The 12596-nt window shown below is 38.6% G+C and overlaps 1 protein-coding gene across 1 annotated transcript in view; it reads right to left on the bottom strand.

Annotated features, from left to right (window-relative positions):
- TMEM2 (transmembrane protein 2) overlaps positions 1 to 12596 on the bottom strand; it is a 57831-nt gene that overhangs the window by 6893 nt on the left and 38342 nt on the right. Inside the window, exons 16-19 of the mRNA XM_010860630.1 lie at positions 11838 to 12046; positions 7945 to 8127; positions 5471 to 5690; positions 931 to 1029 (exon numbers count right to left, since the gene is read on the bottom strand). Coding sequence (XP_010858932.1) covers positions 931 to 1029; positions 5471 to 5690; positions 7945 to 8127; positions 11838 to 12046 — 711 coding nt within the window. The remainder of the gene's footprint in view (positions 1 to 930; positions 1030 to 5470; positions 5691 to 7944; positions 8128 to 11837; positions 12047 to 12596) is intronic.

The following is a 12596-nucleotide window of genomic DNA, read 5'->3' as shown; positions in this document are numbered from 1 at the left end:
AACTCAGTTTGGGACAGGCCACATGCCTAAAGCGGGCTTCCCTGAGAGCTAAGTTGGTAAAGAATCCGCCTGCAATGAAGGAGACCCCGTTTCAATTCCTGGGTTCCAAAGATCTGCTGGAGAAGGGATAGGCTACCCAGTCCAGTATTCTTGGGCTTCCCTGGTGGCTCAGCTGCTAAAGAATCCGCCTGCAATGCGAGAGACCTGGGTTTGATCCCTGGGTTCAGAAGATCCCCTGGAGAAGGGGATGGCTACCCACTCCAGCATTCTGGCCTGGAGAATTCCATGGACTGTATAGTCCATGGGGTCTCGAAGAGTCGGACACGACTGAGTGACTTTCACTTTCACTCCTAGAGCTGATTAACCTTGCTGGCAAACTTGGCTTTTAGGCCAAATTCCAATATTGATACTCAGGCTAACGTTTATACTTCCATTAACCTACTTAAAGATAGTTAATACTTTGCATTGTCACCTTCCTTATCTGAAAAACTGGGAGCCAAGCAATCTCAAAATAAGAGGCTGAGGAGATTTTAAAATCTTCAACTTCCATATTTTAAACAAATAACTGGGGAGCTTCTTTAAGTTTCAAAAACTGAGGTTAAAAACAATTTTCTACATATTGATTACCAATGACAATTTTTTAAACCAAAAATACCTTTTCTCCTATAGAAAAGGAATCTGGGTCACCTAAATAATTTTAACATTTGCCTAAAAGTAATCAATAAACTTAACTGAGAAAAAAAATTTAATAAATTTCATTTATTTAAAAATACATATGTTTAGGAGTATTTATACCTCTGTTGTATAGCTCACTACAAACAATAAAAATGTGATTAGAAACAAGTGAATGTTGTCAGAGATAATTCATGTTACCAGGATAGAATGAAAAAGTGAGAAGCTGAGGCAGTGCACACAGCAGATGGTACTCACAGAAATAACAGACGCATCTCCACGCTGAATCTCTGCTGGACTGGGTGACCGGAATTGCACAGGGAGGTAGCTTATATGAGGATCACTTGTGAACACCACCTACAAGGGGAAGAAGTTCCATATCTATGTTAACCTTCCAAAAAGATCCTTCAAAATAAACTCAACTATATCAAAGCCAGTGAATGGTTTTTTTGTTTTTTTTCCTCTGAACTTTCTGTACGTATTTCATGACCTGGAATTTTATTTTTTGATTTAAGCTTTAATAGGAGAATGGTTCAGTTCAGTTCAGTTCAGTCGCTCAGTCGTGTCCAACTCTTTGCGACCCCATGAATCACAGCACGCCAGGCCTTCCTGTCCATCACCAACTCCCGGAGTTCATTCAGACTCACGTCCATCGAGTCAGTGATGCCATCCAGCCATCTCATCCTCTGTCCGTCCCCTTCTCCTCCTGCCCCCAATCCCTCCCAGCATCAGAGTCTTTTCCAATGAGTCAACTCTTCGCATGAGGTGGCCAAAGTACTGGAGTTTCAGCTTTAGCATCATTCCTTCCAAAAAATCCCAGGGCTGATCTCCTTCAGAACTGACTGGTTGGATCTCCTTGTAGTCCAAGGGACTCTCAAGAGTCTTGTCCAACACCACAGTTCAAAAGCATCAATTCTTCGGCTCTCAGCTTTCTTCACAGTCCAACTCTCACATCCATACATGAATGGTATGTTCCTCATTTTCTAGAGCAATCCCAGTTTCAAGTCATTGCAATCTTGTTAATAAGATCAGCTCTCTAAATGACTATATAAATATGCTCTGTATCTAAATCTTTGTAAACATTTCATGCAAAAAAGTTACAAATCTTTTTGAAGGCTCTTTTCAAACTAGTTATCCTCAACTGTGATTCAGTCACTCCAGGATTGAGGGAAGAAGTATAGATGACAAGGATTACTCTGTTTAAAAACTTTTAGGGGCCTTGTACATCACCAATTTTATTTAAATTCCTCTACCTGACCTGCAAAATGTTCCACAAATAGAGCCACTATTCTATTCTATTTCCCACTATTCTATCCACATTAAACATGCAGGGCAGTTCCCTCAGTTTTCCATTCTTCTGCCACTTGCCTTTTCAGATGCTGTTCCTTCCCCAAGAATGCTCTTCCATTCTCCCTTCTACTTCAAACCACTTCCAGCCTCCAAATCCCACCATCTACCTCCTCCCTAAAGGCTATCTTCTCAATTAAAAGCACTCAACTCTTCACACAATTTAACACTTGAAAGTATATGTACCGAGGAATTCCTTGGCAGTCCAATGGTTAGGACTTAGCACTTTTACTACCTTGGACTGAGTTCAATTCCTGGTCAGGGAACTAAGATCCCACAAGCCATGTGGTACTGTCAAAAAATTTTAAAAAATTAAAAAAAAAAAAAAATATATATATATGTATATTCTTATAAATCAATGTCAACAAGAATAAATAATCATGGCAAGCGCAGATAATCATTATATTAAGCATCCAGAAGCTGAACATTTGTTTGAAGTCTCAGGTCTGAAGTCAAAAATTCTTGCGAATTTTCCTACTTATCTCTAATTTACATGTGTTTTTGACATTAAAACAAAAATTCTCCTCAAATTTCCAAGTAAAAGTGGTGTCCATAGACGCTTCAAATACTTCTCAACTGCCAGGTCAGTAGTCAATACATTTTTAAGAAATGAATTCTGATCAATGTTTTAAGCCCCAAAATAAAGAATGCTAAACATCAATGCATGGAACCATTTAACAAGATAGGCCTAGAATAGTTTCGAAGATGATTAAGTTATCTTTACAAATTCTAGTATTTCTTATAACAAGTATAAATTATTTGAAGTCTTCTCAGTAATGAAGGACTTTCTTAACAAATTCAACTTGAGAATTAGGCTGGAAAATTTACTTCTCCACAAAGATTATCTGACAATTTCACTTTAACAGTCAAAACATTACACAGGACAGGCAAGGATTCATATAAGCTTATTTATATACCTGGTTTATTTTTTGGTCTGTTGGTTAGTTTAGTTGAACTGGAGTATAGAGGTGGCTCAAGAGTATAAGAAACCAAGACCATGATAGTGAGTTGTCACCAGAAAAATAATCATCCTATATCACAACAGGAAGCAAAATCCCCCTTCCTTTCCCTGTTCTTACTGCCACCAACAGACAGAAACAAGAAAAATTAGAAATAAGAAATAAAAGAAATATTTAGAGGTTTTCTCCCTCTTATTAAAAGAGATCAGTCCTGGATGTTCTTTGGAAGGACTGATGGTAAAGCTGAAACTCCAATACTTTGGCCACCTCATGTGAAGAGTTGACTCATTGGAAAAGACTCTGATGCTGGGAGGGAATGGGGGCAGGAGGAGAAGGGGACGACAGAGGATGAGATGGCTGGATGGCATCACCAACTCGATGGACATGAGTCTGGGTGAACTCTGGGAGTTGGTGATGGACAGGGAGGCCTGGCGTGCTGCAATTCATAGGGTCGCAAAGAGTTGGACACGACTGAGTGACTGAACTGAACTGAACTGAACTGAACTGATTACAGTATGCATTTCTGTGGCAGTAAGAACTTTTTTTAAAAACTCCTCCAGGCCCATGAAACTAAAATGTGAACATTTATCAGAATCACCTGCAGGGCCTGTTAAAGCAAAGACCATAAGCCCCACTCCTTAAGTTTCTGATTGGGTAGAACTGGGTGGGCCCCAAGAGTTCGAATTTTTCACAAGTTCCCAGGTGATGCTGATGCTGCTGGTCTGGGGACCACAAGTTGAGAACCATTCCTCTTGACCCATATTTGTTTATATATAGGTTAAATATTAATTAGGGCAATATTGATTCTGTACTTCTTTTTCTCCTGGAATCAATGTGACTTCCTATGGGGTTTCCCATGCCTGATTTTAGCTCATACTTTGGATTTACTTTCACTGCCAAGTTTTCTCAAGATCTAGAAGACTGTCTCACTAAGAATATGTCACAGGAAGCACTTCACTTCTAGCCAAAGTCAGTCTGTACTTTTAATTATAGGTAAACATAATAGCATATGCTTCAAATTAATAGTTTTTCATCTTAAAGGAAACAATTTCCATGAATGCCTTTTCTGAAGATAAATTTCACACTGCCAAGAAAACAGATATTTCCACATCACTGACATGTATACATAATAGTGATAATGTACTGGAATCACAGCTGAGAAAGAAAAGATGACAACCAATAAATCCATAATGACCCAGGGCAAACTGATGTGTAAATACACTTTGACTGATTTTATTATAAATTTGGACTGGTTTGCTTCTTATGATCATTAAATTCTAGAGTGGGCCAAAATTCAGAAGAAACCATTCAATATTTATAAACTGGCAGCAAACATCATCAAAAAATTTATGATTTTACAAACAATAAATGCTGGAGAGGGTGTGGAGAAAAGGGAATCGTCTTGCATTGTTGTGCTGTGCTTAGCTACTCAGTTGTGTCCTACTCTTTGCAACCCCATGGACTGTAGCCCGCTAGGCTTCTCTGTCCATGGGGATTCCCCAGGCAAGAATTCTGGAGTGGGTTGCCATGCCCTTCTCCAGGGGATCTTCCCAATCCAGGGATCGAACCAAGGTCTCTTGCATTGCAGGCAGATGCTTTAACATCTGAGCCACAAAGGAAGCCCTGGTGCTTGCACTGCTGGTGAGAATGTAAACGATACAGCCACTATGGAGAACAGTACGCAGGTTCCTTAAAAAACTAGAAATAAAACTACCACATGACCCAACAATTCCACTACTGGGCATATACCCTGAGGAAACCATAACTGAAAAAGACACATGTTCTTTTTCACAATGTTCATTGCAGCACTATTTACAGTAAATAGGACACGGAAGCAACCTAGATGTCCATCAACATGAATGGATAAAGAAGGTGTGGTACATATATACAATGGAATTTTAGTCATAAAAAGGAATGCATTTGAGTCAGTTCTAATGAGGTGGATGAACCTACAGCCTATTATACAGAATGAAGTCAGAAAGAGAAAAACAAATGTTGTATATTAATGCATATATATGGAACCTGGAAAGATGGTATTGATGAATCCATCTGCAGAGCAACAACGGAGATGCAGACATAGAAAAAAGATTTGTGGACACTGTGGGGGAAGGAGGACAAATCGACAGTAGGATAGCAACATAAATTACCATACGTAAAATAGATAGCCAGTGGGAATTTGCTATATGATGTAGGTAGCTCAAATCAGGTGCTCTGTGACAACCTAGGGGGTGAGATGGGGTGAAAGGTGGGAGGGAGGTTCAGGAGGAAGGGGACATGTGTATACCTATGGCTGATTCACACTGATGTATGGCAGAAACCAACACAATATTGTAAAACAATTATCTTCCAATTAAAAATAAATTTAAAAAATAAAATAAATGGGCAACACAGATGTTTCGGGGCTGGGGGGGGTGGGGTGGAAATGTGCTGACTGCACAGAACCTTTTGACTTTTTCTCTTGGACCAAAGCCCACTTTTATTCCTTGTTTTACCTGACGGGTTCCACAGCCTTGACAGAGTCCTTTGAGCATGGACGGCATCGACTTGAGGGCTGATGGCTTTCTGTAATACCGGGGATATGCTTTGGCCATGCAGTTACTGATGTCTTTTGAGTCTGTTGCTGCCTGGATCTTGACTCTTTCGCATCCCTGAGATGAACAGTAACTGTGACCATCCCTATGGCTTTTGGCTTTAAGATACAGAAACAGCAACCTGCACAAAACAGACCAGTCCAAAGGGTATTAGATTTTGACTTTCAAAAACTTTTCAAATTAACTCATGGCCAGTGGGGATATTCCTCCAATAAAGTAATTTTTTTCTCAAAAGGAAAATAACTTATAAAACTAATAAAGTTGCTTCTCTTTCCTTTCTGTCCTCATAGGGTTCTAAGTCAAACACAATTCCACTTCAGAAAATATCATGAAAATCTGATTCCGTCATTATGGACAGTATCAAAGTAAATTTCTGGTTTGAATAACCTCAATAGGTAATTTGGGAAGATGGAATTTGGCTTGGCTCAAAAATTCCTTGGAAAACTAATACTTATGTTGAGTTTAGAATTTGGTAAATTAGGGTGGTTTATTCTTTCTTTCTTTTTCTTTCAGTTTATACATTATTCTGTTTTAAGGCACAAAACTGTAATAATAAAAACAGCAACTTTGAGACTGGTTTGTTTAAGGCCAAGATATGGTCTCAAATCAATTCCTGTGATGTATACTAAGAGCAGATGGGCCTGGAGTCCTTCTGTCTATACTTTGGCCAAAATCAAGTGAAATGATCAGTCCTACCCAGTCTGAATTCTCCTCCAAAATGAATGGAAAAGCAACTTCTAGGCAGCAGTCCAATGTCTTGTCAGCAAACCTAGGCCTTCTAAACCAAAGGAAGTCAAGATTCCAAAAATGACTTGATCAACTGTGATTGATTACTGGAGTTCACAAGTTCACATTTTAAAATGAAGTCAACAAACAATACAACGTTGAGATTATGAGGTGAAAATCAGCCACTGTTCCAACATCTAGTAATTTTAACATATACATAAGGAATGACAGGGATCTAATTAGGCATGTGCCTTTTGATATATAATTAAAACCATCAAAATGAACAGAATTAAAAAGAATTTGAACCTCAAAGGCTGAAAGGTTCTAGAAATACCCAGATGAAGCAATATTTCCTATCATTGTACATATTAATCATTAATTTGTGATTACCAGACTGTCCTTACAAATTTGGGCCTTACATTTATTTTTGCAGAAAATCAACTGGGAATGTAGCTGTTCTGTCATCTATAGAATAAAACTCCAACTAGGTTTTTAAAGGTTAATTAGAAATTAAAAGTAAGAGAAAATGATACTAAAGGGTTTAAGCTAATCACACTGGCTGCTGTACCAGCCCTGGAGGGCAAATGAGTTGCTTCTTACCCAAAGGCTAACAAGACAATTGAGTGAACTCCAACCTCATTCCCCCACAGTCAGTCCTGCCACCCTTCTCTTCAGTCCAAAATTTTCTTTCCCCAAACATGTCATGCCATGTTTTTCATGCCTCCATGCATTTATCCATACTGTTCTTGGAACACTTACTCGTCTCCTCCTACTCACTCCTCAAGAGTTAGCCCCAATGCCACCCTCGTGGGTGTCACTGACCACCCAAGGCTGAACTTGCGGATTATCTCAAAAGGCATGCTATAGGACTTACAGCATTTAAACCTTTCACCTTCTAACTACTTGCTTTACATGCCCACATCCTTCAGTGGACAGTGAATTTGCAGAAGAAATGCATCTTATTTACATGAGTATCTTTATAGTACCTAGACAATGGTATGGAGTAGAAATGTCAGCTTAAGGAATGGATACTGGAGGAGCAGGCTACTTTCTGGAAGAGTACAGGAGATCAAGCCTAACATAACCCAAAGGCTGAGAGACTGTAACTGGATAAAAGCAGACAAAGCCAACAGGACCCCAGGTGAACAGGATTAGAATTAAAAAGTGGAAAGATGCAGCCTAGAGAGAGTTGAAAGCAAATATGCCATGGTTACACAGTGCTTTTTGTTTTTTTTTTAAACCCAAGGTCAACTTGAGAGATAGCCTTAAAGGAAGAGAAAAATGAGCTTTTGCTAAAATATGAACTATATCATATGGAAATAATCATCTTTAGAGTTGTTATGGAAAACATTATTTTAATTTTCAACTGGGCCTACTGGTTCTTTATTGACAAGGATAATTTTTCTCTCTAAATTGCCTTAATAGGTATACGGCAAACATCTCACTCGATTCCTATTGCCAACTGTAATTATGAGTCATTCTAGTTCTTCTTAAACCTCTAATGGTGATAAGCAGAGAACTACCCACATCAGCTGCTTTTCTAACTAGCCATCACATCACAGCCTATTCTTAGTTACACTGAAGAACTAGTAATTTCACCATTAAAGAAAAACAGCAAAAATTTTCGTTCATGGGTTGCCCTGAATTACCCCGTGCTGGAGTCAAAATAGAATTTCCTCTCAGACTGCTTCTTCTGCAATTCCTCCAGCGAATGCACAGGCTCATACTCTTCCATTTTGGATAATGAGCCATTATGCCGCTGTAAAAAGCCAAAGGTAACCTGAAAACTTGTGTTTGATGGATAGCAGAGACCAACTCGAATCCAGTCATTCCTATAAAGGAGAGACAATAAAAACACAAGTCCACATTTGAGCCAATATCTTTTGAGTATTACAGCATATGTAAATTTTAGCCATGATCTTCTCCTTCTTAAATTTCTACTGTGCATGGAGCCACTAACAATGAAAGTCCTGAACCCTAACACACATAAGTTATCCACCTTTCCACGTTACCCAGATTTCTCTCATCGTATATTTACAATGATATGGCTTAGAAAAATCTTGTTTGCAACAAGATTTCAGAGAATGTGAATAGATGTTGGATAAAATGTACTCAGATACTGTAAGCAGATAATAAAATTAAATGAGATGGTTGGGAATGGGTACACTAAGATGGAATAAACACTAATAGCCTGATTGTGGAAATGTACGCTGCTAAGTTTTCCAAAGGATTTTTTTATTCATAAATATATTTGTATCTTTTATAATAACACTAGGATAAATTCCTGGAGAAGGCAATGGCACCCCACTCCAGTACTCTTGCCTGGAAAATCCCATGGACGGAGGAGCCTGGTGGGCTGCTGTCCGTGGGGTCGCTAAGAGTCGGACACGACTGAGTGACTTCACTTTCACTTTTCACTTTCATGCATTGGAGAAGGAAATGGCAACCCACTCCAGTGTTCTTGCCTGGAGAATCCCAGGGACAGGGGAGCCTGATGGGCTGCCGTCTATGGGGTCACACAGAGTCGGACACGACTGAAGCAACTTAGCAGCAGCAAGATAAATTCCTAGTGGCAAAATTGCCAGTTGCTGTTTTTGTTATTGTTCAGTCACTAAGTTGTATCTGTAACCCACCAGGCTCCTCTGTTCGTGGGATTTTGCAGGCAAGAATACTGGAGTGGGTTGCCATTTCCTTCTCCAGAGGATCTTCCCAACCCAGGGATCAAACCCACATTTCCTGCTTGGTGGGCAGATTCTTTCCCACTGAGCCACCAGGGAAGCCTTAGAATTGTTACAGACAAAGGTATATGCATTTTTTAAGTCTTTGATAATATTACCAAATTGCAATAGTGTTTTTTCTTACCTAATGTGCTTGGATATAAAATTAATACTCTTCGAAAACCATTAAAAATATTTCTCCTTTTTTTATCATTTGCTTTTTTCTGATGTTCTTTAAATTGTGGTAAAATACAAAATTTGCCATGTTAGACATTTTTAACTTTACAGTTTAGTGGCATTACATACATTCACAAGGTTGTACAACCATCACCACTACTCATTTCCAGAACTTTTTAATCATTCTAAAGAATTTTACCACAATATGTAATGAGGGTTTAAAAGTGTTCACACAAATTTCATTCAGTAATCCCACTAAAGAATTAGAAACACAGACCAAAAATAATAAGAAAAATGTTCTATCCAGTATTATTTGTAATACTAAAAGGAGAGGAGGGACAGGAGAAAAACAATCTAAATGTTCATGGGGGAATGGAATAGTTAAACACATTTTGGTATGAGATATACTCAGAGAACCTTTGAGGGTGGAAAGAGACGAGAACCCTATACACATTTATAATGCCTTACTTTGATTAGAAGAATTATAGGTTATTGCAATTTTCTTTATGTTTTTCTGCATTTTCTTAGTTTGTGCAATAAGTATAGATTTATATCTTTTAAACTGTTATTTTCAAAAGTGCCACTATGACAAAATCCATGATCTCTCTGTAATTATCTTAAACATGGGGAAAAAAAACTTACATCTCCTCTTGCCTCTGCCCATGATATAATTTTTACAAACTTTTAGATGATTAAACAAGGAAAGTCTGACTGAATTTCAAGCCCATACGGAGTTTTGAAACTTCTGGCTCAGCCCTTTTTTCACTTTAAAATGTTTTTTACTTGCTCAGTATTTATTCAAAAAATTATGCTTGGTATGTACAGAACCCTGTTTACCTTTTGACTGTAATATCTCACCCTCAGATTCACAATCTGCCAGCTATAACTTTTTGGACTGCTGATCACTCTTTGGCATGTATCCCCCACCCTCTCTGACAATCATTTGTTCTTTCATTGACTTCTAGGTAGCTCACAGACGGGAGTGATATGATCAGACTGGCTTTTAAAAAGAACTACACCCTGGACACAATGTAGGCCAAGGATTGGAAGTGGGGGGAGACGGGGAGACCGAGTAGGAGGCTGCTGCAGGGATCTAGGTGAGATGACAATGACTCAGTCATAAGCAGTGAGGGTGGCAAAAGTGAAGAGATTTGAACAATATTAAGGAGACAGGACCAACCGGGCTTGGCCACTAATAGGATAGAGAAATGAGAGAAAATAAAGAGCCAAAGATGAGTCCTGAGAGTTTGTTTTCCTTTTCTGTCTTGGTTGACTTAGTAAGTGAAGGTGCAGTTCTTTGGCAGCAACAAGTATTACAGGAAAACAGTAGTGGTTCAGTTTAGAGCATATGCCAGAAGCCTAACATCTCAGAATAAGAGCATCTACCATATGTTCAGCCACTCTTTAAAGTGCCCTACTTAGAGGCGAATTCCTATATGATCTATGTCCATTTCTGTTCATTTCAGTTAGTACTTTAAGAGAGTTCTGACAAGTCAAGGTTTATGACCAATCAGGTAAACAAACCATTTCAATTTTTCAGGGACATATCTGAGCAGTTTCATGGAGTCCCATGGTTTAACCACCACACATATCTAGATAGTCCCAGCTCTGGTTTCTAGTCTCATCTCTGTCACTCCCCTAACCTAGGCTCCCACCACAATCAATAAATACATCAGTCTTTGAGCAGAACTAGCCCTTTACCGACTCTGCTGCTTTTGTAACAAAATGATCACTTACTGTCACTTCCTCAGTGTAGCCTGGACCAACTCCCTTATGCAGAATAATTGCTCTTATCCTTTGTCCATTAAAAAAATAGTACTGGCTTATTTACTTAAATTTTATTCTACCTGTACACTGTGAGTTTCTAAAGGACAAGTATTTCTCTTGGTCATCCTTATATCAACTGGCACATAGTAAACACTTAATTAAATAAATAAACAGAGGTCTTGATTAAGTGATACTATAAAAAAAAAAAGTAATACTATGAGAGCAGACAATTGAGAAGTCAAGAGGGAATAGAAAGATGCTTTCACATACAGGCAGAGGTGCAAAATATCTGGCATTCATGCCACAATTTTCCACTCCGTGCCCACTGATGACATGAATAATCAATCATACCACTCTCTTCTGTCAAGTCTAAATTTGGCCTCAAAAACTTTTTTACTTTCTAGGTAACCAAGTGCTCAGCTGGAACACCAGATAAAAATGTCTTCCTATCCCAGCTATGGAGAATTAAAGTATTCAGCATACAGTATTAAAATCTACTGTTGGGGAATTCTCTGCCAGGCCAGTGGTTAAGACTGGTGCTCTCACCAGTGCTGAGGGCCCAGGTTCGGTCCCTGGGGAGGAACTAAGATCCACATTTCCACAGAAAAGCCACGTGGCACAGCAAAAAAAAAAAAAAACCTTAAATGGCTTTCTGCACAAAATACCTTGGCCATAGAGAAAAATACATGCTTTTAAAAGGAGAGGATTTAACCTATATAATCCCTTAAGTCCATCAATATAACATATATAGCCTTTCCACAGGAGGAACAAAGTACGTAAAGCCGGCATTCTTTACTTGCTACAAAGGAGATCGGCTATTATTTCTCTCCATTAAATTACTACTTGCTCAACTATTTGAAATAACGGTAACAAAAGCATACTTGTTGAAGTTTATGAGGTATAGAAAAGCAATCTTGGGTGCTGGCCCATTCCAGTGGATGGTGTAGCCCTTCTCCAGCATGATCACAGGCTGGTACTGTGAGAAAGCTGCCTTCTGGTTAATTCCTCGGAGCACCATAGGGTAGTCTGGATACTCATCTCGTGTGATGGTCATAGTCAGATTCGGAGTGCTCCATGTCTGCACATAGACCTTCAAAAAATAATTAAGAATTAAAGAAAAGAGAATGAAAATTTAAATAGCTAAAAAAAAACATTTCCAGCAAAAGTCAAGTGTCTCTACTTTCAAAAGAGAGATTCTATGATCTGTGCCAGACAAAAATGAGTAGTAGCCAACTTCATCCTAAGCTCCACTTACAATGAAGCCTACTTAAACTGAAATGGTAAAAACAGACCATGTGTTCTGCTAGCCAAGATCTTCATCATCTCTTCCACAACAGGCCAGCTTATTCATCAGAATATAAAACCTTTGTGGTTTACATAGCTTGTCAAAGAAATCCCTCAATCTGAAGTACACACATATAAAAAATTAGTAAATTAATGTGAAAACTGATACCCTCTAGTTAAATCTGAAAGGCTTTCCTCTGAAATAAGAGGTGGAAATTTAAAATATCTTAGAGCTTTGGCTTTCGATTTTCCATGACCTGCATCAGCCCAAGAAGTCATTTTTCACCCATTAAAAAAAAAGTTATAAAGTGTTCTGCAAAAAAAATATGTTATGGAAAAACATATTAAACTGAGGC

Source organism: Bison bison, unplaced genomic scaffold (assembly GCF_000754665.1).
Source record: "Bison bison bison isolate TAMUID 2011002044 unplaced genomic scaffold, Bison_UMD1.0 scf7180017864469, whole genome shotgun sequence".
In the NCBI taxonomy this organism is placed as follows: domain Eukaryota; kingdom Metazoa; phylum Chordata; class Mammalia; order Artiodactyla; family Bovidae; genus Bison; species Bison bison.
Note: the sequence above shows the minus strand (reverse complement) of the source record. Positions and strands in the feature narration are given on the sequence as shown.